At 41.4% G+C, this 27,193-nt stretch overlaps 1 protein-coding gene across 6 annotated transcripts in view; it reads left to right on the top strand.

Annotated features, from left to right (window-relative positions):
• DMD (dystrophin) overlaps nucleotides 1-27,193 on the top strand; it is a gene marked incomplete at both ends in the record, with an annotated part of 2,101,015 nt that overhangs the window by 1,925,846 nt on the left and 147,976 nt on the right. For 4 of the 6 annotated variants that reach the window (XM_080719244.1, XM_080719243.1, XM_080719246.1 and 1 more), the window contains one exon: nucleotides 15,692-15,753. In XM_080719244.1, the coding sequence (XP_080575370.1) occupies nucleotides 15,692-15,753 (62 nt within the window). Of the gene's footprint in view, nucleotides 1-10,068; nucleotides 10,089-15,691; nucleotides 15,754-27,193 lie in introns of those variants that run through there. The other 2 variants (XM_080719248.1, XM_080719247.1) reach the window with 1 other exon arrangement.

Raw genomic sequence — 27,193 nt, 5'->3', positions numbered from 1 at the left:
TGCAAAGGGCCTCACTAAGTAGCTGTGGCTGTCCTCAAACTGAGATCCCCCTGTCTCAGCCTCCCAAATGCTGGGATTACAAGCGTGCACCACCATGCCCAGTTTTATTTCTTTTTTTTAGTTTTTTTTAGTTTTTTTTTTTTTTTTCAGGTCTGGGGATGGAATCCAGGGGCATTTGACCTCCAAGCTACACCCCCTGCCCTAATTTTTATTTTTATTTTTTATTTTGAAACCGGGTCTCACTGAGTTGCAGAGGGCCTCAACTAAGTAGCTGAGGCTGTCTGTGAACTGCGATCCTCCAGGTCTCAGCCTCCTGAATGCTGGGATTACAAGCGTGTGTGCCACCACACCCAGCTTATTTTTTATTTTAAAACAGGATCTCACTAAATTGCTAAGGATCTTGCTAAATTGCTGAGGCTGGCCTCATACCTGTAATCCTCTGGTCTCAGTTTCCCAAATTCTGGAATTACAGGGATTATAGGCTTGTGTCTCCATGCCCAGCTAATAGCAAGCTGCTTTAGCTAGAGGATGATTTCTGTACATATTCATCTCAAAGGGGGGAAAAACTGATGTCTTCCGCTATAGCAATTTTCCTTATCTGTTTCAATGTGGGATGACTTCCTTGTTCACTTAATTGACTGGCAGTTCCTTTGTTTACTTTTTATCCAAATCTCAACCAAGTCATAAGTATTACTAATGGCTAGATTATCATTTAACATTTTTTATGAAATTCAAGAATTTCAGAAAGGGGTAATTTAGGTTGGCGTGTATGTAGAACTTTGCATTTTAATTAAAAAGACTAAAATGAAATCAGTCTTTGACAGTAACAGATGACTGTTCCTAAAACCTCCATTACTAGCTGGGCGTGGTGGCGCAGGCTTGTCATCATCACGATTGGGAGGCTGAGACAGGAGGATCACACAGGTTCGAAGCCAGCCTCAGCTACTTAGTGAGGCTCTCAGCAACTAAGTGAGTGAGACCCTGCTTCCAAATAAAATATAAAATGAGTCTGAAAGTGTAGCCTGGAGGTAGAAAGCCCCTGGGTTCCACCCCTAGTACCACACACACAAAAAAAAGCTCCATTACTATTTGATATACGTTCAGTATTTTCTTGTGGATAATAAGTCCTATGACTTGTTTAAAAAAAAAAAGCGACAGGGCTCAAACAATTAAAAAAGACAAAGCTGCTCTTTTTTTTAATCATATGCTCATAAATAATACTGGGTTGCGCATTATTTCCAGAGAAGCAATTGACAAAGTAGGAATAAATCACTCTAAGAACTAAAGCTGTCTCCATTTTTTTTGAATGTTCACACCAGACCTCTATCCCTGGCCAATGATTAATTTCCTTTGACAAATAAATATTTGCAAAGTATGAAATATAGACTTTCAGCACTTCCTAAGGCCACGGCACACTGTTTAAACTAAAACTTACTACTTTTTTTCTTACAAGTACACCAACAGAAGAACATATCTTACAAGGAATTCTCTCTCACAGCTGACTATCCTTCCATCATCTGTAGATAATATTGGCAGTGTGCGTTTCCAGTTAGAAAGAAAACTGTAATTTCTGGATTGATCAGAAAATCGAAGAGCATTTATGGATTTGAACGAAACAGGGAGGTCTGGTGAAAATGGAATTTTCTGAAAGAACCCCTCCCCCCATTATGATGTAAAAAAGGAGGAATTCTTCAGCATTCTCCCATTTTTCCACTGAAGAGTCTTCTTCTTCTTGACTGAGATCAAAGGGTTAATTTACTTGTGATTTGAGAAAAAGCCTATGACTTCTACTTTTTTCTAAAGTGTGTGTGGGAGGAAGGTAGAAAGAGGCCCCGGAATGAATTCACTAATTGGGGTTTTCACCTGCTGTGAGTCTAATCGAATACAAAGCCTTATTTGTAGCTGAAGAGGAAGAGAGATTATGCGGAGTGTCAGAATTTCAGCCTAGTTTTGAAATTCCTGTTATTTGGCACAATCACTGGGGAAAGGCAGACAAATAGTTACAGCTTTGAGCTGTCCTTAAGGTGGACCAGGACTGCTGCAGATAGCGATCCTTGAGCCACCTTAACCAGTTATCCGTTTGTAGCAGGAGGGGCAGTGGGATAGCTGGCAGCTAATAGGCACTCTGAATTCTTTCCCGTGAAGCAACTTCGGGCCCGTGAGGTTAATGAAGTGTGGTTTTATTTTAGGGAAGATGCTAAACTTCACATCTTTTTAGATGTTCGGCTTGAGATAGGCAGCTCTGTGAAGCTTTGAGAAATCTTATTAAAAGAAAACTGCCCGAGATTGAAGCCGAGTTGGACTTTATCTGGAACCTGTCTGGTGAAATCTCTGGTTTGGATGGCAGCTGGCTCAGGGAACTTTCCTCAGCCTGGCTTCCCCTGCCTCCTTGCAGAGGAAGGGCCTGGTAAAATAGGCTTTTGTGTGGGTGTAAAGTGCTCTGTGTCTGAATGTGGAGGCCTCTTCTTTTGCTGGTGAATGTGAACTGGCCGGAGTTCATATCATATCCAGAAGATGTTGGAATCCGATTGTTGTATTTTAATTGGGATGGATGGTATTCACCCTAACTGGCAATCATTCGCCATTATTGTCAACTATGCAACAAAACAAAACAAAACATGGAGTTCTCATGTTTACTAGATACCCAAATGTGACATTTTACTCTAAAATATGTATTAGATACTTCCTTGAGGCAACACTTACCCTCCGAGGGGGGGGGGATTTTTATAAAATGATTCAGTTATACTGAACATTAGTTAAGAGCTAGGCCTGGTGGCACATGCCCATATTGTCAGTACTTGAGAGGCTGAGACAGGAGGATCAAAGGTTCAAAGCCAGCCTCGGCAATTTAGTGAGACCCTTTCTCAAAAATTAAAAATAAAGCTGGGCATGATGGCATATACCTGTAATTCCTGTACTTGTGAAACTGAGATAGGAAGATTGCAGGTTCACGGCCAGCCTCAGCAACTTAGTAAAGCCCTAAGCAGCTCAGTAAGACCCTGTTTCAAACTAAAAAATAAAACAGGGGTGAGGATGTAGCTCAGAGGTAGACTGCTTCTGAGTTTAATCCCTAGTGCCAGTAAATAAGTAAGTAAATAAATAAATAAGGCTGGCAATGTTGCCTTGAGGTAGAATGTCCTTGGGTTCCATCCCAGCACCCCCCCTCTACCCCCCCCCCACACATTGTTTAGGAAACAAAAAAAAAAAAAAAACAATTGAGATAGACACTCTTGGGAACCTGGAACTTAAGGGTGACAAGTCCCTCAGGGCCATCCTTTCATGAATGTCCAGGGCAAACCATCCCTTGCCTTTTTAATTTCTTGTTGTGATCCTCATTGTTGCATTGGTAACACTGAACTAATACCGAACCCACAAGCAGTCTAGAGCAGAGAGAGATGTGTTTGTGGAAGGTAGGAGCAGACTCCCCTCTGCCTGTGACTCTGCAGCCTCTGCGAGATGGGCTTACCCAAAGCCAAGATCCCTACAACACTGAACTTTCCAATCCATGGCACCAATCCAGATAGCTTCCCTCTGAGCTGCAGACTAGGCCTCCTGGATGCCTTCATTTTTACATCACCTGCACCCCACCATGTTCAAGACTGAAATCATCTCTCCCTGGATCCTCTTCTGCCTATCCTCCTGAAATTCCTAGCTTAGTCAATATAACCAATCCAATCTAGGGAGCCACTCTAGGAGAGTGGTCTTCACCTTTGCTGCATGTTAAAATAACCTGGAGAGTCTTAAAAATCCCTCTGTTCTCTGGGCACAATGATGTACACCTGTAATCCCAGTATAACCTCAGCGACTGGGGAGGCTAAAGCAGGAGGATCACAGATTTGTGGCAAAACTCGGTAACTTAGTGAGACTCTGGCTCAAAATATTTTAATTAATTAATTTATTTATTTATTTTGTGGATCTGGGGATGGAACCCAGGGCATTCAACCTTGAGCTACACCCCCTGCCCTACTTTTTATTCTTTATTTTGAAACAGGGTCTCACTAAATCGTGGAGGACCTCACTAAGTAGCTGAGGCTGTCCACGTGAACCGCGATCCTCCGGTGTCAGCCTCCGAAATGCTGGGATTACAAGCGTGCTCCACCACGCCTGGCTCAAAATATTTTAAAAAGCTGGGCGTGGTGGTTCATGCCTGTAATCCTAGAACTTGGAAGTCTATGACAAGAAGATAGCAGGTTCGTTCGAAGCCAGCCTTGGCAACTCAGTGAGGCCCTCACCAACCTAGTAAGGCCTCATTTCCAAATAAGAACTAAAATCAGGCTAGCGGTATAGCTCGAATTCTTCTGGGTTCAATTCCCAGTAATACACACGCACACACACACACACACACACACACACACACACACACAATTTATAAAAGGACTGGGGGCCAGGCATGGTGGTGTATGCCTGTAATCCCAGTAGTTGAGAGGCTGAGACAGGAGTATCCCAGGTTTATGTCTTGCCTCAGCAACATAGCACGACTCTGTTTCAAAACAAGAAATAAAAATAAAAGGACTTGTGGATGTATCTGAAAGGTAGAATACCTCTGGGTTCAATTCTCAGTACTATAAATAAATAAATAAATAAATAAATAAAGACTGGGAGTGTAGTTCAGTGGTAGAGTGCTTGCCTAGCATGTATAAGGCTCTAGGACCCATCCCCAATATCCCAAAATAAATAAGTAAAAAAAATACATATCAATGCCCAATACCAATTAAATCAGAATTTCAGAATGGTAGAACTAAGTTACGTGTGTGTGTGTGTGTGTGTGTGTGTGTGTGTGTGACTAGGAATGGAATCCAGAGCCTATCAAATGCTAGACAAATGCTCTACCATATAGCTCTATCCCAGCCTTCTTATAAACTATTATTTCATTTTGAGACACCGTCTTGCTAATTTGCCCAGGCTGGCCTTGAACTTGCAATCCTCCTGCCGCAACCTCTCCAGTAGTTGCAATTATAGGCAAGCGCCACCATGCTGGCTAGGCATTTGAACTTTTTAATGTTCCCCAGGTGATTCTAGTGGGCATCCAAACTCAAGTATTATCACCCTTGGCCTTTCTTTTCTCCCATTTGTATATCTAGTCGGTCCAGACTCCTGGGATTTCTACCTTTTTTGGTCCTTGCTGCCACTGTCAAGTTCACATCCTCATCCTACTGTGCTCACCTTTTCCCTGACCTCTGAATTCCCTTTTCTGATCCAGCCTGCACACCACTCCTCTAGTGATTTTTCTAAAGATAATCTGACAGAATGAACCACACTCATGCTTAAATTCCTTCTTCTTTAGAAAGTTTTCCCAAAGCTTTCAGGACACAGGCAAGATGCTGGTTTTTCCACACTAGACCCTTATTTTGTTCTTCTCTGACCCTATCTTGGCATTCTTTTCCAAAGACCAAGCAGATCACAGAGGCTCTTGGAAAGAATAGGACCGTTGACCTTCTTGTCTGCCGTTATCACCATTCAGAATTTATTTGCCTTTACTCCAACAGGACAGATGCTCCTTGTGGGCCACAGAGGAACCTTCTTAGGTATTTGTCCAATGAGTGAGTCTAGTCTGCTTTTCAGCTCTAAGGGGTGAAGCTGACTGTCAGATGCTCTCAATGGCCCCACTCAGCATCCAGTTTATTTATCCAGAGAGTGGCTTTGGCTACATGGGTCCCAGGTTGGTTTATTGTCCTAGGAGAAGCAGATGGTACATTCCAGAGGGTTGCTTGAAGAGAGAATACTGAAAAGGCTCTTTTCAAAGGTCTGGGCTGCATTGGAGTAAGCACAAGTGACAGTAAATACGTGCCCAAAAGGGTTATGGGTTGTTGCAGTGGTTTGTGACACCTGCAAAATGCTGATGTTGTCAGAAGGACTGCCCAACAAGACATGTGGCTTTGGGTCAAAGAACTCAGCCACTGCCGGGCCAGATGCCAGCAGGAGGGAGCCTGGGGAATAAATACCCAACCATCACTCTCCTTCTGCCTTTCTTCTTCTTGTATAGGCCTTTCATCATTGCCTCTCATTGGTTGAAAGCAAAAGGAAATCAAAGAGTAAGAGAGCCCGGTTGATGCCCTCTGCAGAGGTCCAACCTCCTAGGGGCGCGCAGAGCAGAGAATAGACGCAGAGAGGAGAATGGGGGGTGAGCCAGCACAGTCCCTTAGGTCAGAGGACTACTTATTTTTTCTAAGGTACTTGCAAAATTTAAGTGATTAAGACTGCAGTTTGGCTATAAGAAAATTTACTGGGTCACCTTCTCAGATCCATCCCATCTCTTTCCTTCTGTACCCCTGTTTCTTACAAATGGATCCCTTTGTGTCCTCAGCCATCAGTGGGAATGCTTATGAGCACACTAGAGAAAAAAATAGAGTTTTCCCGAAAGAAAAGAAGCCAAATTTCTCCATGATAGTACAACAGAGTAGCTAAGAGCATGATTCTTAGAGCCAAATTCCCTAGTTCCAATCCTGCCATATTCTAGCTGTGATGCTGGGGACAAGTGGTTCGTGGTAGATTCCGAAGTCAGGATTTTAACTTTGTTCTGGTAGCAAAATTCCAGGTTCTTTTTATGCCTATGGTTCACATCAAACCAATAATAACAGCCTGGCATGGCAGCACAGTCTTGGAATCTCAGTACTTGGGAGGCTGAGACAAGAGAATTGCAGGTTCATGGCCACAATATAGTGAGACCCTTTCAAAATAAATAATAAAATAGGGCTGGGGGTGTAGCTCAGAGGTAGAATACCCCAGGGTTCAATCCTCAGTACCACACACACAAAACAACAACAATAATAATAATAATTGGGGCTGGGAGTGTAGTTCAGTGGTAGAGCATGTGTTTAACATGCATGAGGCCCTGGATTCAATCCTAACATCACCACCACCACCACTAATAATAATAGTAAAAGAAAACAGCTACTATAAATAAGCGATTAATAAGCTGGGTGTGGTGGTGCATGCCTATAATACCAGTACTTAGGAGGCTGAGACAGGAATAAGGCAGGTTTGACGCAAGCCCCCCAAATATCGTGAGGCTGGGGTTTGGCTCAGAGGTAGAATGCTTTTAGGTTCAATCTCCAGTACCATGTACACACAGAAAAAAGCAACTAATGTATTATCATACATGACATTGCTACATAATTGACATATGAGATGAATATATATCAAGTCTGTTCTTTTCTAAATATCTTTCTCTAATAAGCAAAATTCATTATCTGACAACAAGATCATGTGCTATCCATGTCATTTCTTAATAATACTTTCAGTATTTATTTTCTAAAATGAAATCAAAATTTGGGAATACCTGGCGTGGTGGTGCACTCTCATAATCCCAGCATTCCGGAGGCTGAGACTGGAGGATGGCAGTTGATGGACAGCCTCAGCTACTTAGTGAGGCCCTTTGCAACTGAGTGAGACCCTGTTTCAAAAATAAAAAGACTAAAAAAATAGGGCTGGGGGTGTAGCTCAGAAGTACAGTGCCCCTGCGTTCCATCTCCAGACCACACACACACACACACACACACACACACACACACACACACAGGTTTGGGAACAAGTCTTCAAGTGCCGAAAACTCCAGTCTAAAATAGAACTTAAAAATGTATTTTTGAGGATTGCCATCTGTCAAATTAAAAAAAAAAAAATCTGAATAGTGATTTCTTGTTTTCCATTCTTTTTTTTCTTCCCCTGACAAAATTGTTCTTGGTAGTTTTCTAATTGGACACTGAAAAAATAGACTTCCGCATTTATATTTTGGAGAAGCAGGATCATTTTATTTTTTATTTTTGTGTTACTGGGGATTTAAGCCAGGGGCATTCTACCTCTGAGCTACACCCCAGGTCTATTTTTTTAATTTTAAATTTTTGATGCCAGGCCTAAGTTGCTGAGATTGGCCTTGAACGTGCGATCCTCCTGTCTTGCCCTTGCTCAAGTACCAGGATAACAAGTCTCCACCACCATGCCTGGCTGAGCAGGTCATTTAAAATTTGGAACCTACCAACTAACAAAAACAGAAGAGAGAAGGAAAAGAATGAGAACACTCACCACACAGGTGTTGCAAATCCTGAGTTGAATGATTTCTAATATTTATAAATGTCCAGGCCATGAGGTTTGTGTCTTTTTGTTGAAATAAAGATAAACAATCTTAAGTGTGGTCCTGCATTGGCAAAGACATTACTGTCACTGATCAACTGGGAAGGTCCCTTCCTCATCACACTAATCCTTGTCTCCCATCTAGAATTTAATTCTAGACCAAAGGACGATCTCACCTAAAAGAAATCCTAGTGTGCCCCCCTCAGACCATGAAAGCAGCTGCCTTCACAACTCACTAGCTCAGAAATGGCTAAAGGACAAGCATTAACTAGTCTCAATTTATGAGGCGATATGCCGGAAGAAGTGCCGTATTTGCTTTAAAATAGCGAAACCAATCATACCTACGCGCACGTGTCTTTAGTGATAACATTTACAGTTTTATCTGGTTTGTCAAAGGTAATTGAAGAAACCTGGCATCCCTTTCTGCTTTCCTGCGTTACTTTATTTTTGCCCTTGCCAGACTGTAGCATACAGTAATGGGAGATTGATGTCTCCAGTCCTTTCAGCTCAAACAATCTAAGGGGGAAATGTTGAGAAGGAAAATAAGAAAAGAATATTTAAAAAGAAACGGGGATGTGTTTAAACTGTAGATTGAAATGGAATGAATCAACTAGAAGAGGGAAAAGCAAATGGTTGAAAGCAAGCCGCCAAAATGAATGCACAAAGAGGCACTGCGAAAACACTAATGAGTTTATTCTATATTTATTTTATTTTGGTACTGGGGATTGAACCCAGGGGCAGTCTACCTCCGAGCTATACCCCTAACCCTATTTCATTTTTATTTGGGAACAGGGTCTTGCTAAGTCGCAGAGGATCTTGCTGTGTTGTTGAGGCTGGCCTCAGTCTCAGCTTCCCAAGTACTGGGATAATAGGTGTGCACTACCATGCCCGGCTGGGAGTTTATTATTAAAAAAAACAATAATACTCTTTGGACCCTAAGGTATTATGTAGAGGTTGTTGAAAATTCTTGTGCTAATGAAGGCTTTCTTCTTTTTGGCATATTTTCAAGGTTGCTTGAAATTATTGTGTGTAGTTAAGTTGTATCATATTGTGCAGACTCTAAGACATATTTGAACTGTCCAGGCCCTGCAACTTTGGGATGAAGTGTTCCATTGGAAAAGAGTTCCTTTTAGAATCTCCTTAAAGAATACTAAAAGTCCAAACCCCATGGCAGGTACCATTGACAGTGGTGTCTTAGAGTCTATATCAGAGCTTCTCAAGCTTTAGTGACTTCTGAGATTCTGATTCAGTACGTCTGGGCCCTGGGGATTTTAATTTCTAAGAAGTTCCCAAGTGAATCTGATACTGTTGGTCCCCAAACTACATTTTGAGAATCACTGCTGTATCAGAAATACAAATGCAAATGCTTGCTAAGAATCCTGTTTGACCCGGGATGAGCCTAACTTGAATTTCGTGTCTTTATTGTCCCGCTGCCGCTTTAATCTTCAATTGAGGGGGAAGGGAGGAGGAGGGAATTTTGCATGTGATTTTTCTTTCATTTTCTAAAAAGAAAACTCCAAGCCCACACACTAATTATCTGCGATGAGGTCATTTGCACCTAGGTCATTTATTTAGGCAACAAGTAGTGTTGCTAGAGGTTTTAAGGGGGTGCTGGCAGAGCGGTATGTGACTTCCAGGTTCCTAGGTCTCCCTTAAATTCCCTTTCCACTTTCTTTCTTTCTTTTCTTTTTCTTTTTTCTTTTTCTTTTTCCTTTCTGTTTTGCAAGACCTAACCGCCGGGCCGCTGGGAGTCCGGGTTCCCAGGTCCCTAGGTGGGGGCGGAGCCCAGCACGGCCCCGCCCATCTGCCCGCAGCGCCCCCTCCCCGGCCGGCCCGCCCGCCCGCCCGCCCGCCCGCCAGCCAGCGCCGGCTCCTCCGCAGTGCTTTCAGCTGCGAGCCTGGGCGGCGGCGGCGGCGCGCTCGACTTTCGGGGAGCCCAGCTGCTCTGGAAAGCTTACTCCTCCGCTAGCACTCGCCCCCGATCGCGGAGCCCTTGCAACCATGAGGGAACAGCTCAAAGGGTAAGTGGATTGTGGCCACTGCCCCCTGCGATCGCCGCAGTCCTTGCACTTGTGGCACAAGCAGGGGGCGAGCCAGGGAAGCCCAAACTTGGCCAGGCGCGGCGGCTGGACCCTGGGCGTCCGGGCGTCGAGGAACCTCTCCCGTAGGTCACGGGAAGCCTCTTCCTGGCTTTTGGGACGGGGCTCCAGAGGGGAAAAAAGCTGATTTCTCCGTGTGCCCAGAGGGGACAGCGCGTTTCTCTAGCGGGGATTGGGGCCAGGGGACCTTTTTGATTCTTTCTGGGCTGCCAGTGTGGGCAGGAGCCAGCCAGGCTGTTCCTAAATCGTCGTTGGACCTCGCAGAAGGAAGGGGTGCGCTCGGCTCTACCTTTCACTGCACTGCAAGTGCCAAAAGGTCAACTTTCTGCCTGATTTCTTCCGAGGATTCCAACTGACATTTCCCTCGCTGCGTTTTCTACCGTGCTCATTGTATGCCTCGAGAAATCAGGAAAGACAGACCAATTAAAGCCCACAAGTGAAGGATTTGACTAAGAGAGGATCGAGGCTCGGGGATTTTTGTGTGTTTGATTGGTTGGTTGGACTTCTTTTGCCCTCTGGGGTCGAGTGTAGACTCATTTCTGGGGTGTCCCTCGCTCCCGTTTCGCCAGGTGTTTCTGCACGTCTGAAGGCAAAGTTTGGCATTCCCGATCGGATCCCAGCCTTGAAAGGGGCAGGACACTTTGCTTATCTTAGTTAAATTTGAAGTTAAGTTTGAAGCTTAAAAGGAAGGGGTTTAGTTGTCCAAGGGAGGCAAAGTATGAATTACCAAATGCTTTCATACCATGAAAAAAATCCATCCGATTTAAGTGGGGGAAGCAAAGTCTTTAAGTGAAGTGAACGTTCTTCCTTTGCCCAAAGCTCTTCCCGACCCTCTCTGCTTCTTCACCTTTCACATCTTTCGTCGTCACCCTCCCCATCATCGTTTTTTTTTTTTTTCTCTTTTTCTTTTTGCCTAGATTTTGTATTTCCTTGTTCCAAAGCTCCTCTTCCGAGGAGACAGTTGCTCGTGGAGAAGCGAAGGGAACAAGTGAAACAACACGCTTCTATGAAAGGTCCCTGACCCTTGATCACCGTGGAATTGCTTTCAGCCATCATTGTTTGATCTTAGAATGGACGAGACCCGGAGTGAAATTGCTTCGGCCAAAGTTGAGGGTGGGTGGGAAGTAACCCCTGAAAAGCAAACAGAACGGAGGGCCAGTAACAGCTGGAACAGCAACCGAGGCAATCATCTTTGCCCTGGCTGGAGCCGGACAGGAGAGAATAATAAAATGTTCAACCTCCCAGGGAATGAGAATAGGATTTCTGATGCTTAAATCGACACCCATTCCCCTAAGCCCCCTCCCCACAGGAGCAGAAACTTTTAAATAAAATTTCCCATCTCCACCCTTGCCAGTATTCCAGCCTTGCACGCCAAGTTCAACAATTCAGCAGGCAAATGCCAAGGTTCCTCTAGAAAGAGTCTGATCCCCACATTAAAGGGAAATCATTGCTGTATGAGGATCAATGGGCTCCAGATTATATATGAAGCCAAACTCTAATCCTCCCCAGATGATGTGAAAACCCTACCTTTTCATATTCTCTGCATAGCAATTATTTTACTCCCTGGGAAATAATGGAAGATATGAATATATATATATATATATATATATATACATATGTATATATATTTTTAAGGCAACTCCAGAATATTTTCAGTACCAAATATCAGTGGTGGCAGAAGAAATCTTATTTTAATTAGACAACTGCCATTTCCCCAGTGAGAGCAGTAGATATTTGTTACTTTTTATTAGTGTTTAATGTTTGTTTTTGAGAAACCAAAAAAGCAATTCCAAGAAGTCTGATTATTCCAGCACTGACAGCAGGAAGAGCTCTGAGGCAGTTATAATAACCTTGCACACTACTTGAAACTAAAGAAGGTGAGAGAAAATTCAAATTGTATGGTAGGAAATTAGGTCAGCCCTGCGCTCAGTGGAGTAATGCTTTAATTTCTTATTGACAAGTGTTCATGGGGTCTTTTGTCATAGTCAATGATTTTATATTTTAATTTGCATTAAGTTGCTATTATGGTCTCGAGAGAGAGAAATTGAGACATGGATATTAGTCTGTTTTGTACAAATTTTAAAAAGAGGGGAATTTTTAGCTCAAAGACTGCTCAGAGAAACATATGTGATGCCAGGCTTTGTGACCAGCAGGGCTAAAATCAATAACATTTTGTAAAGATTTAAAGAGCATTTTAAGGATTATCTATGAAGCTAATCTCTGTGTTAATGTACATAACAGTCTTCTGATCTGTGTTGAACATCATTGTTCCCAGGTAGGCTGAACAAAGATGTACTTACCTATTGACAAGTGACTAGGTTTCAGAATTTCCTATTTGACTGGACATGGTATGTGTGGAAAATGAAATGCCCAGTGTATTTTACTCTATTGCCTGCGGATTCCAGGTAAATATGAGCCAACTCTCATGAAGTTCTTGGGAATTCTGTACTGTTTTTTGATGATAGGCACAGAGTAAGAAATAGAGCTATAAGACCGTATTGATCTCAGCAAAAAAAAAAAAAAGAAGAAAGAAAAAAAACTGGTTTGTCCTGAGAGGTAGGCTATAGATAAGAGTGAATGTAGATTTTGTGCTTATTTCATCCAGTTCAGGTTTATTTTTTTTCTCATCTATTTTAGGGGGTTAAATATGTCCCACAAGGGCTTTGGATTCACCACAGGTAGAAAACACCCACCTACGTTGAAGTCAATATTTGGCTCATCCTATAGTTGCCAAAAAATGGGAAGTCCTTTCAGCTATGTTGCCAAGCAGTTTTAGCATTAAATGATTAAAAGGTTATTTTTCTAGTTTTCCGGATTAATCACACCCTATATTCTTTGCTTCTTTCCACTTAGGCACTCTTCTTTTGCTTAGCACTGGTTTGCAGTTGAAGTGAAACTAAGACTGCAAAGGTGAAATCTAAATCTGTTTTTCTTGTTACTTTGCATTGCTTCAAAATAAAAGGTTTGTGGGTTGGAGGGGAAGAAGGCAAAAGGTTGGCTCTGGGAATCATTTGAGGACTCATTTATCTATGGTATACACATTACCCAGAATTTCAGGTAATTGGAAGAATAGTACCTATCAAGGCCTACCAGCTTAATATACACACGAGGGATGGGATTAGGACAAATAATTTATTCTTTCTCTCAGTAAAAGAAATTTCAGTTTTGTTAAAGATGGATGGATTAAAAAGAATCTCTATAACCTTTTTCATAATTCTTAAAACCTACAAAGTCAGTTCCCTTAAAAGGTAGAAATGTAGGTGTGCAGACAGGAGATTTTTTTTTTTTTTGCACAGATGGGGCACAACGTGAAGCTCCCGTGAACTCTCCATAGGATTCTCCTGAGAGTATGTGCTCATCTCTCATTCCTTTTCGAATTGCATTTGCTACAAGTTTATTCCTTTGCCATGTTCCTCCGATTTGAAGTCCATTCCAGATGGTGGTTTTTCAGGGTTCTTCTCTGTCTCTGTCTGGTCAGGTTTGTGAGCTCGGCCAGTCTTCTGTAGGTCCACTAAAGATGCTAGGTCCTCCAAATGTCCTGGAGATGAGATATTTTAATGCAGTATGCCCAGTAAGGGCCTGTACATGTGGACCCGAATGTCCTTTGGAAAATGGGCAGGCCTGAATTCAGGGTGGTCTCAATAGAAGGCAACCTTTTATTCGCTCACACCTGTGTAGGGAATTGGTACCCAATCACTTTCTAAGCTGAAAAATGCCTGAGAACAAGCACCACTTTTTCCATGAAGCTGCAAGCTGCAGCCTCCTTGTGCTGTGCATATAAAGTACCAGGCCCGCCTACCCCTTCTTCAAATCATAAACCGGCTTGGTCATGGGGTTTCCGAAAACCCCCGAAAGCGGAGACCGAATCTCCAGCTCTTCTTACTCCTTAAGACTTCCGTGGTACTCAGGTACAGTTCCTCAACGGATAAGCCCCTTTTGGCATTCCACAAATGTGCATTTTCTCCTCGGAAAAGTGAAACAGAACTGAACATATTTAGAAGAGAACGAGACAGCCCTTCACAAGTGAACATTTTCTTGCAAATTGATTTCACTAGCCTTTGCCACTCACCACTGAATGGTAAATATCACAGGGCTGATCTTTGAGGTGGTACCGTTTGGGTAATTTCCATACGTCCTTGCGCGATTTATGATTAGATTTATCAAACTCCTTTTAAGTGTTTTTCCTTTTTCCTTTTTTCTTTTTAACAGAGGTACTTCGTGGCGAGTGCTGCTTTTGCTCTCTAGGAAGGATCTTTTAAGCTTGACTAACTGCAATTGGATCCACATCTGTATTTTCCCCCTACATCTATATTGTAATCAACACAGGGTTTGCTTCTAATAGACAGTAATTTGGAGGCCACATGATAACCAAAACAACCACATAAAGAACAAAACATTGTGCCAGTCAATTCCCTGTTGACTAGACCTTAAACTCTCCCCAGTTGATAGGCTGACTCCAAATTTCACTGCCAGTAGAGTGCAGAGCCATAAAATCTAAAACTTGTGCCGAGGCCCAGTGACACTGTCGCCTCTTCAAACTTCTCTTTTTGTGTGTGAGGCCTTTGTACTTTCTGGTCCCCTGAAAGTACCTCAATTTAAGCTATTTCTCCACTCTCCATCTCCACCCTTCCTCCCAAACGATTATGAATCGTCTCTGAATATGACTACTAAAATATTGTTGAGAGCTGCAGTTTACTTTATCAAAGTCATGTAATCCCTGCAACTGGAAATAGGATGCTATGGTGATTTATGTAGATGGGCCAAAGTAAGGAAAAGTATATGGAGTTATCTCTCCTGGGTTTATTCATGTAATTGAATGAGGAACAATGGGGTTTTGTTCCTTTAGTGGCAGGAGCTGATAGCACTTTAAGAAATGGAGAACTGTGAAGGCTTCATTCAGGCCCAAGTAAATATAGGAAGAGGTGGAGTGCTGTATGGGGAGCCCTGAGTTTAAAAGACATTCTAAGAGTGATGGGAAGAGGAAGGTATGATATGTTATTAGTCCAGCATTGGGTATACCTTAAGCTGAAAGGGAATCCAAATGTCATAGACAACAGATCTGGATATGGAGAAGAAAAAAGAAATGGAACAGGGTCAGGGCGGCGAAAGCAAATGAGAAGCTAGGTGATTTATAGCTATGAAACTAATGTCCAGTGTCTTTTTGACAGATTTGAGTTAACAGTCAATTATCGGTGTCCTTTTTGTATATTCCACATTAGATGGGTGAAGAAATTCGCATCTTTGACTATTGATTACATAATGGAGTCAATTTATTATAACAGAAGTGCAGTCGATTTGTGGGTGCAGAAAAAGCACATTCTGGAACCAAATAATGTTTATATTGCTTTTTCCTTTAAAAATGAAGACAGTGGCCTCTCTGCTTGCAAGATAAACAGTTTTTACCACCATGGAAGTCCTTGAAAGTAGAAATGCCAGATGATCAAAGTAAACCACATAGTTTTTTATTTTTTATTTCTACTGTTCCTTCTGAATTCTAAAGTCTCTCTTTATATTTTGTGTTTTAGCCATGAGACCCAAACAACTTGCTGGGACCATCCCAAAATGACAGAGCTCTACCAGTCTTTAGGTAAGGACGTGACCGTGTTCCTTGAGGTTAAATGACACATGACTTTTAGTATCTATAGTGTACAAATTTGTTGTTTAAATATATCACGAGATTACTTCAAGGGCAAAAATCAGTGACACCTTTCTATGGAAAATGGACAGTTTCTTTTTTTTCCACAGATTTCTTTCTTAAAAATAACTTTTAGAATTTCACTGATCCCAAGTGGGATGTGGTAAGTGCATGCCTATAATCCCAGTACTTGGGATACTTGGGAGGCTGAGACCAGAGGATCGTATGTATGAACAGTACCTTGTCCAAACTCTGTTTCAGAATAAAAAAATTAAAAGGGGATATAACTCAGTGGTAGAACGCCCCTGAATTCAACCCCCAAACCACAAAAAAGCAACATTTTTTTTCTCCACTGATTTCCTGAAAATGTTACATCCCTAAATGTAGTTTTATTTGCTACCTAAAAGGATGGAAAAACACTTGCAGTTTATGGTAATAGTTCCCTACCAAGCAAGAAAACTATTTCATGTTACTTTTTTTTTTCCTTTTATTTGTGGTATTGGGAATTGAACCCAGGGGCATCCTACCTCTAAACTACACCCCAGCCCTATTTTATTTTTCAGTTTGAAACAGTCTCACTAAACTGCAGAGGGCTTCACCAAATTACTGAGGCTGGCAGTGAACCTGCGATTCTCCCGTCTCTACCTCCCAAGTACTGGGATTATAGGCATGTGCCACTGAGCCCCGCTCTTTTTTATTTCTTCTGTGTGAGACCAAGACGATGCTTTTGCCCAACAAAGTCTGTTATATAAAGGAATTTTCTGCTATCTTTCCATTGCTCACGGTTTTAAGCCCTGATTCAAATATTTTTCTACTAGGGCTTTTTTGGTGATTTTTTTCTTTTTCTCCTCTCAGAACTTAGAATTTTTTGAATGGCAACACAGCACATAAGGAGAGAACACCAATTTTTTTTATAAAGCATTGCAGGGAATAATCTGAAATGAACTGTCTTACATTGTGGCTAGTTTTTTCTATTGTTATTAGTTTTTAAATTAAAAAATCATATTATCTTGGGGTGGGGGGAGAGGACACCAAGTAGTTTAAATATATACCATTTATGTTCAATAAAAATTTGTTTAAAAAAATCATATCATCTCTACTTTTTTTAAGCTTACATTTATGTGAATGAACTTTTTTTTTTTTTTTTTTTGCAGTACTGGAGATAGAACCCAGGGGCATTCTACCTCCATGCTACACCCCCAGCCCTATTTTTTATTCTTTATTTTTGAAACAAGGTCTCACTGAGTTGCAGAGGGCCTTAGCTGAGGCTGTCCGTGAACCACAATCCTCTCCTTTCTCAGCCTTCCGAATGCTGGGATTACAAGCATGTACCACCACGCCCAGCTTTGGACATTTTAATGGAATAAGCTGAAATGAATTATCTTAATTGTTTCTAGTTTTTTTTTAATTGCTTTGTGGTGGTGGTTGTGTGTGTGTGTGTGTGTGTGTGTGTGTGTGTGTGTGTGTTTTACTGGGGAAAAGTATATGAAATTCTCTCTCCTGGATCCAGGAGAGATATCCCCCAGCCTTATTTTTATTTTTTGTTTTTGAAACAGAGCTTCTCTTAAGTTGCTGAGAGCCCCACTAAGTTGCTAAGGTTGGCTGTGAATTTACCATCCTCCTGTCTCAGCCTCTTTAGTACTGGGATTATAGGCATGTGCCACCATGCCCAGCTGTTATTAGTTTTTGTAGTAAAGTCATATTCTTTTTTTGTGTATGTGGTACCGTACATTGAACCAAGGAGCCTTCTACCTCTGAGCTATTGCCAGCCCTATTTTACTTTTTATTTTGAAACAGGGTCTCACTAAATTGCTGAGGGCCTTGCTAAATTGCTGAGGCAATCCTCCTGTTTCAGCTTCTAGGATTACAGGCACCATCATGCCTAGTTTATCTCTATGTTTTTTTAAGCCTGCATTTTTGTGACTGGACATGTTTATGGACTAAAGCATGCTAGGTGATCTCTTCGGCGTACGTGCGTGTGTGTGCATGTGTGTGTGCGCGCGCGCGTGTGTGTGTGTGTGTGTGTATTTTACTAAGGACTAAACACAGGGGCATTCTACCTTTGAGCTATACTCCTAGCTCTATTTTACTTTTTATTTGGAAATGGGCTTGCTAGTTTTCTGAGATCCTTTTTAACTTGTTAATGCCGGTCTTGAACCTGTGACCCTCCTGTATCAGCCTCCCAAATCCTGAAATAACAGATGTACATCACCATGCCCTGCTTTTTCTTTGGCTTTAAAGTTACATGATAGCTGGGCGTGGTGGCGCACGCTTGTAATCCCCGCGCTTGGGAGGCAAAGACAGGAGGATCGCGCAGGTTCGAAGCCAGCCGTGCGCGCTGGCTTAGGAGACCCTGTTTCCAAATAAAAATATAAAAATAGGTCTGGGAGTGTAGCCCAGAGAAGGGTTTCCAGGATCCCCAGTACCACCAAAAAAATAAAATAAAAAATAAAGTTACATGATAAAGCTCACTAGAATCCATGTGTAAACATAAAGTGTATATATGTATGTGATATGTGTATATAGTTATTACTGCTTTTCTGAAATAGATTTTCACTGGTTGGTGAATGGCAGCTCTAGGGGGTAAGAAGTCATTGGGAAGTACTGGGGATTGAACTCTGGGACAGTCTACCTCCAAGCTACACCCCCAGCTAAATTTGATTTTTCTTTTGAAAAAGGATCTTGCTAGGTAACTGAGAATTTCACTACTCGCTGAGACTGTCCTCATGTCTGTGAAGCTCTTGTGTCAGCCTCCCAAGTACTGGGATTACTAGCATGTGCCTCCATGCGCAGCTTATCTTATACATTGCAAGTAATATGTCGTTTCCGTTTGGTGTGGTTTGGGGTGGGCAATGCTGGAGATGGACCCCAGGGCCCTACACATGTAGACAAGTGCTCTCCCACAGAGCCACGTCCTCAGCCCATAAAATGATTTTCAGTCTAGCAGTCAGTGTGTACACTTTGGAAAATTGAAGTAAAATCATGATAGGTTAATCTTGTAGTGCTATATTTTCATCCTCTACAGAATATTTTTGGCTTACTCTGCTGGATAGTTTATACTACAGGTTGAAGACTTGAAGGTTTATATTTTGGCAAATGAGGAAATGACAGCTTCATGAGGAGTGGGCAGCAGCTGGGCTGGCTGAGCTGCTCTTCCTAGCCCAGTAGTTTTATGACCTCTGATTTTTTTAAGAGAAACTAAAAATCTGCCATCAAAGAGCTGAGTGAAATTTGTATTTACAGAGACCTAGCCCACTCATCTCGTTTTCTGCTTTAGTTACTATAATCTCTGGTTATAACATTGTGATTTATGTTTATTGTAAAATAATTATTATAGAATTAACTTTTTCACGTGTGTGTGTGTGTGTGTGCGTGCGCGTATGTGTGTGTATGTTATTGGGGATTGAAGCCACGTCACTCTACCACACAGATATACCCCCAAGCCCTTTTTATTTTTACTTTGAGGCAGGGCCTTCATAAATTGTCCAGTCTGGCCTTAAATTTTCTATCTTCCTGCCTCAGCTTTCCAAGTTGCTAGGATTACAGTTGTGCATGGATACACTTAGCTACTTACTTACTTTTATTAAATTTAAAAATATAGAAATATAGACAAGCTAACAAAAATAAAGACAACTCATTGATAAATCACCTTTTAGATTTAGCTCATGTTTAATAACCTTTAAATTTTTCTTTCTAAACAATTTTTCCTTCTATGTATACATTTTTATAAAAGTTTAATCATTCTGTGTGCTTTGTGTGTGTGTGTGTGTGTGGTTCTTGAGATTAAACCCAGAGGCACTCTACCTCCAAGCCTCACCCCCAGTCTCACCCTCAGCCATTTTTATTTTTATTTTTTTATTTTTGGCATTTGGGAGGCTGAGACAAGAGGATCGCGGTTCGCGGACAGCCTCAGCTATTTATTGAGGCCCTCCACAGCTTAGCGAGACCCTGTTTCAAAAAAAAAAAAAAAAGAATAAAAAAAACAGGGCAGGGGGTATAGCTCGGAGGTCAAATGCTCCTTGGGTTCCATCCCCAGAACCACAAAAAAAACCCAAAACAACAACAAAAAAATAAGGTCTCACAGTTTACTGAGAATCTCTTAAGTTGCTGAAGCTGGTCTCCAACCTGCAATCCTCCTGTATGGCCTTCCCAGATACTGAGATTATAGGTGTGTACCACCATGCCCAGATGAATCGTTCTATTTTATAACCTACTTTTTCACCTAAAAGTAATGAACTATGGCTGTGTGTCCATTTGATAGTATATTGTTCTATAGCATCTAACTTTCTTTTGTGTGTGTTTGGGGGGCTACTCGGGATTGAACCCAAGGGAATTCTACCTCAGAGCAACACCCCCATCCCTGTTTTATTTTGTTTTGGATCGGGGTCTTGCTAAGTTATTGAGACCCGTCTTGAACCTCTGATCTCCTGTTTCAGTCTTCCAAGTACTGGGATTATAGGCCTGCACCACAACATCTGGGTTTGGCATTTAATTTTCAATTAGTCAGTACTGAGAAATTATAAACATGATTGATAATAAGCAAATACATAGATGTTTGTACCTTTAATAGGAATTAAAGGCACATATATTTATCATTTTTTAAATGTTCTCAGTAGTTTAGAAGTGGTGATAGTAATCTGGGATGGCTTGCGACCTTGGTCAAATCACTCCAGTTTGGAAAGTAATAGAATTTTACAGTTGGAGGAGATTTTATAGCTCATGCAAACTTTCTCTTTTATTAAATCAACTTTATTGACATATACTTTTCATATAATAAAATACAGCCATATAAATATATGATCAATTCCAACTCCTTTTGAAATTGTTTCTTGCTAGTCTAATAACAAACATCTTGCAAATAAAGTAGGTGTTGAAATTTGCTTTTTAGTTTTTAGAAAATAGTATTTCCAGTATTTTGTTGTAAACAAATATTTCTTGAGCTTTTATCCAAATGATGGCTCATCAAATAACATCTCCCAGCAGGGTGTGGTGGCCCACGCTTGTAATCCCAGTACTTGGGAGGCTGAGACAGGAGGATCGCAGGTTCGTGGCCAGGCTCAGCAACTTCATGAGGCCCTCTGCAAATTAGTTAGACCCTGTTTCCAAAAAAACCATAAAAAATAGGTTTGGGGGGTATAACTCAGAGATAGAATGCTCCTGAGTTCAATCCTCAGTAGCGCGCGCGCGCGCACACACACACACACACACACACACACAGACATCTATTCATTGAGGGCTACATATGTAACATACCAACCACACACCTGGTCTTTTGTTTGTTAGTATCTGCATTGATCTTACTGATTTTACTACATATCTGCTACATATGTGTACAAATACATAGTTTTGCCTCAGCCTCTGTAGTAGCTGCAATTATGGACATGTGCCAAAACACCTGCCTTGATATCCCCCTCCCCCCTGTACTGGTGGCTAAAACAGGGGCGTTCTACCTCTGAATTACACTCCCAGCCCTATTTTTTATTTTGAGACAGGATCAAGCTAAGTTGCCGAGGCTAACTTCAAACCTCCTGCCTTAGCCTCCCTAGTACTGGAATTACAGGCGTGTACCACCCGCCTAGCAGTTTTGATATGTCTTCGTTATTTGAGATGACCTATAGGATTAAGTGCCAGCATTGCTCCCCCTCCCATTATATAGAGTTTCAATGTTGAAATAGAAGCATAACATACCGAAAAGAAACTTTGTGTTTTAAATTTTTGCTTACTGGCTTATGTTTTGCTTTTTCAAGATATACCCTTTAGGTCCAAGTTGCTATTCTGAACTGGGTGAAATGGTTGGAAGCCTCCGACCGTGTTCAGTTTATGAAAGCAGAAATGGGGTTGTGGTCTGATCTGTCCAGTGGTTTAGACCACACACCTAACACGCCCTCCTGTCGGAACCTGAGCTTCCTATCTGTGGCAACGTACTGAAAACCCCAAGATGTTGCTTACCTCCTCTATCCCCTTCACTCTCCATTGTAGACGCTCTAGCGGCTCACTGTATGCACGCAGCGTTTCAAATTCCTAAGTGAAGTTTCTAAGGACGTTTACATTTTCTGTTTGCCCAAATACCCCAGCAGCTGGGTCAAAACACTTTACATTCCTTGTCTTACCCGTAAAAGCATTCAGGTAGTTTTGTGACACTCTGGATCTGAACAGCAGAGTATTGAGTATTGTAGGCCAAAAGCATTCTGTAAGGAGTGAATAAGTAGTGCGTGAACACTGATAAGAAGATATAATACTACTTGAAATATTCCTATTGGCGATCTCGAATTAATAAGTTCTAGTACTTTCATTCTTTTGCCCTCAGATTTCTACAATGAATTTGTGTTATTTACAGTTAGCTATTTAATAAAAAGTGTCTTTCTTTAATGCCCTCACCCCATCATTAGTGTCCCTTTGGATGGAAGGGACTCTCACCAATGGAAACCTATGATGGAAAAGTGGAAATAACCAAACACGCAAATACTCCCCACAGTTATACATGTACAATTTATATTTAAGAACCCTGAAGCCGGGCATGGTGGTGCACGCTTGTAATCCCCACGCTTGGGAGGCTGAGACAGGAGGATCGCGCAGGTTCGAAGCCAGCCTCAGCTACTTAGTGAGGCTCTCGGCAGCTTAGTGAGACCCTGTTTCCAAATAAAAATATAAAAAATAGGTCTGGGAGTATAGCTCAGAGGTAGAAAGCCTTTGGGTTCCACTCCCAGTACCACCAAAAAAAAAAAAAAAAACCCTGATTTTTATGGATTTCATCAGGTAACTTCAAACTCAAGGAGATTATCTTAAATGTTTTAAATCTCATAATATGTCCAATCACAAAGAAAAACAGACTTAAACATTTTAGTGGTAAAGGGCTAGGGATATAGCTTAGTGATAGACCACTTGCCTACCATGGAAATAGGCCATGGATTTGATCCTCAGCACCAGAAAAAGAAACTAGTAATAGAGAACATGAGACTAACACTTAGAATGCTCAACATCTCCAAACTACACCCCTGAGTCCTCTATTTTATTTTTTTATTTGGAAACAAGGTCTCACTGTTGCTGAAAGCCTTATTACTAAGTTGATATGGCTGGCCTTGAACCTCCACAATTCTCCTGTCTCAGCCTCCAAAGTACTGGGCAGCACTACGCCTAGCTAAAAAAAAATTTAACTTTTTTTTTTTTTTCGTACTAGGGATTGAACTCTGGTACATTCAACTTCCAAGATATAACCCCAGCCATATATATATATATTTTTTAAGCTGGGTCTCTTTAAGTTGCTGAGGCTGGCCTCAAACCTGCAAAGCTCTCAAGTTTCAGCCTCACAAGTACTGGGATTATAGGCTTCTGCCACCACACTCAAAATTTTTTTACTTTTATTTTGTTATTATATTTTTGTTGCTGAGAATTAGACCCAAGACTGTGCACACTAGGAATGTGCTCTACCATCCAACTATACCCCCAACCTTTATTTTTCATTTAAAACAAATAAGGCCAGACATTTTGGCGCATGCTTACAATCCCAGCACTTGGGAGACCGTGACAGGAGGATGACGGGTTCTCAGCTAGCCTCAGCAATTTAGCAAGGCCCAGCAAGTTAGTGTGACCTTATTGCCAATTTTTAAAAATAAAATAAGGCTGGGAGTATAGCAAGGCGGCCGAATGCCCCTAGGTTCCACCCCTGATATCACATACACAAACTATTTTTCAAATGAAGACTTGAGTTTTAGGATGTGATGGGTCTTTGGTTGCTGTGACTCTTTAGCAATCCTAATTAAGAGAACTAGTTGAGTCCTAATTAAGAGTCTACAAACTTGAGGATATATGAATGCCGTTATTTATAAATAATCACAGGCCTGGGGATGTAGCTCAGTGGTAAAGTATATCTATAGCCTGTGCAAGGCTCTCGGCTCAATCTTCAGCACCAAAAATAATAAGAGTAATAATAATAATAATGATGATACCAATAGTCATACTACTGAGTAATTGAAGCTACAAAGACTGAGTTAGGAACATTGCCATAAGAAATCCTTGTACCTCTTTCCTCAGATTGCTCAAGAGGAAAGAATATCGTAAATGTTTGCTCACTTTCTTCTCTTTTGATAGGCTTTCTCCATTCCATTAAGTATTTCCTCCTGAGGATGCTCTTAGATTAGAAACTGCAGGATTCGGAATGACTCCGAATTCCTTTGGCGTTATGCACTTAGCCTGATGCTTTTGTCAGCATATTTTGTAAACGAAACTATTTCGCACTAAGCTACTCAGTATTTAGGTTCCCCGGCTCTTGCCTCTAGTTCCTTAAGTATTGCTAAGTGTTAAGTGCTTTCCTTCCACTACCCTCATGCCTTAGAACTAGAAAGGATATCTCCATTGAGATCCCAGCTTGGATGTGATCTCGGGCTATTCCTTTACTTTATCTTGGCCTTAGTTTTCCAATACCATGTTGGGCAGTGATCTTTCATCTCTAAATGTCTGTTTTTTTTTTTTTTTGTTTTTTTTTTGTGGTACTGGGGTTCCTGGAAGCCCTCCTACCTCCGGGATACACTCCCAGACCTATTTTTACATTTTTTTAAATTTGGAAACAGGGTCTCTTCAGCCAGAGCGCGCAGCTGGCTTCGAACCTACGCGATCCTCCTGTCTCTGCCTCCCAAGCGCCGGGATTACAAGCGTGCGCCACCACGCCCGGCTTAAATGTCTGGTTTTTATTTTAACTCCTGGCACAGTGAGGCTTGGTGACATGAATGCTGTTGACTTAACCCCCACTCTCCAGCCCAAATTCTTTATCACCACCAACATGGATAATATAATAATAGAAATACCATCTTTATAATAATTATGCTCTTATTTGTGTGGCACATTAGAGTATACAAAGTGCTGTCAGAAATCATTACATTTAGCCATTCCACAGCTGTAAATTAGTCAAAATATGATGTGCATCTTCAGATTCACTTTCATATCTTTTGTCCTATTGTTCTCTTCAGCGGATGTCACAGTTTTGATTTGGAAAATAATGCTCCTGTATCAATCAGTGTATCATCTGTTTCCTTCTTTCCATTTGAACTTGAGCGGGCTGAGACTCAAGACTTGATTTGACTTATTCAGACCCAAAGAAGTAGAAGTTAAGTAACCAAGTCCAGAAACTCATATTTTATGGCTCCTAGTTCACCGTTCTCAAGGGAATATCCGTTACTCCTGGAATGATGTATAAAACTGCTCTATCAGCACAACTCAGCTATGGAATCCCAGGTGACATCCCCTATTCCAGAGCTGACAAAGTTAGCACTAGAGAGTTACTCAGATTTGCAAAAAAGTAGAATATGTAAGATATTACTTTTACTATTCTTATAAAAAGGGTGGCACATGCCTGTAATTCCAGTATTTGGAAGGCTGAGACAGAAGGATCACAGCTTCAAAACCAGCCGTAGCAACTTAGTGACACCCTGTTTCCAAATAAAAAATAAAGAGTGGAGGTGTAGCTTGGATATAAAGTGCCCCTGGGTTTAATCCCCAGCACCCCCCCCAAAAAAAAGGAAAGAAAATAAAAAACAATGAAAAAACAACTCTTTTTGTGTTGATTAGTATCAATCGATTTCCCTCACTTGTAAAATAGAAATTTAATTGCCAAATCAAAGTTTATGGCATTTTAACAAAATTCTATCATAACATTTTTTTTGTTCAAGTAATTTGATTTAAAGCCTCTAATTGAAGAATACAAATAAACAAATATTTCCGATTTGCATCTTCTGAAGAATATTTCAGAAGGAGACTCAGAAAGAATTTTGTCTCACGCTTTGACTGGTTTACAGTTGAAACGAGCTGCCGAATTGCAGTTTGCTTGATCTCAATGAGAACATTAAGGTTACACCTGCAGCCACAAGGAAAAGTGCTAGATGTGTACAATTTATGTGGCCGGGTTCTGCACAAGATGATTTTTGCACACGGAGAAAAGGCATCTAAAAACGTGTCTGCTCTTATTCAGACATTTCCCATATTTCTTTTTTAAGCACACAAGTCTGATTACCTCTGTATGTCTCTCGGGAGCTGCAATTTTGCTGGAAAGAGATTCAGAATGCTCAGAACACGCACATAAAATAGATAGTGAATTTTAAAGTCTGTACCCTCCACAGTAGTAATAAAATGACCTAAAAATATTCCGAAAGACTCTCTTATGACACAGTGGATGAATCATTAGCTTATTTATGAATTGGTGATATTCTGTGACAATGTAGCAGAATTTGCTATTCCACAAAGTCTTGATAGCGTGCATAACTCCAGGGATGTCCTTGTGCCCCCTCAATAAATTGAAGCTTATGTAACCGGGGAAAATGTTATGTATGGACATACGTGACTTTGTGGTGTTCTCTGCTCCGCACATACATGCTTGTATATTTACATGTATTTTTAATACCTATAATTTTTTGTTGTACTGGGAATGGGACCCAGGGACATTCTACTGTGTGTGTGTGTGTGTGTGTGTGTGTGTGTGTGTGTGTGTGTGTATGTGAGAGAGAGAGAGACAGACAGACAGACAGACAGACACTGGGGATAGAACCCAGGGGCATTCTACCTGTGAGCCACCCCCCCAGCTCTATTTTTTATTCTTTACTTTGAAATAGGGCCTTACTAAGTTGCTGAGGCTGGCCTTGAACCTGTGTTCCTCCTGTCTCAGATTCCCCAAGTACAGAGATTACAAGTGTGTGCCACCATGCCCAACTTCTGGCTCTATTTTCTACTTTTGCTTTTTATTTTATTTATTTTTTGTGGTACTGTGGATTGAACCCACAGGCATCCTACCTCTGAGCTACACCCCTGGACCTTTTAAATTTTTTTGTTTAGAAACAAGATCTTGCAGAGTTAGTGAGGCTCTCTTCAAACCTGTTATCCTCCCAAATATTGGAATTACAGATGTATACTGCCATGCCTAGTTTATGTTATGTTATTTATTTACTTATTTACTTATTGCGGTACTGGGGATTGAATCCCGGGATGCTCTCTGAGCTGCATCCCCAGCCTTGTATTTTGAATCTGGGTCTCATTGAGTTTCTAGAACTGGCCTCCTACTTAAAATCCTCCTTCCTCAACTCCTGAGTTGCTGGGATTATAGGTGTGAGCCATAGGTGTGGGCTACCTTGGCTGGCAGGAGGCTCTTTTGTTTGTTTGTTTGTTTATTTATTTATTTATTTATTTATTTATTTATTTATTTATTTTTGTGGTACTGGGGATGGAACCCAGGGGCCTTCTACCTCCGGGCTACACTCCCAGACCTATTTTATATTTTAATTTGGAAACAGGGTCTCTTAAGCCAGCTGAGGCTGGCTTCGAACCTGCGCGATCCTCCTGTCTCAGCCTCCCAAGAGAGGGGATTACAAGCGTGCGCCACCACACCCTGCTCAGGAGGCTCTTTTTAGAG

Source organism: Muscardinus avellanarius (assembly GCF_963383645.1).
Source record: "Muscardinus avellanarius genome assembly, chromosome: X".
NCBI classification, from domain to species: domain Eukaryota; kingdom Metazoa; phylum Chordata; class Mammalia; order Rodentia; family Gliridae; genus Muscardinus; species Muscardinus avellanarius.
Note: the sequence above shows the minus strand (reverse complement) of the source record. Positions and strands in the feature narration are given on the sequence as shown.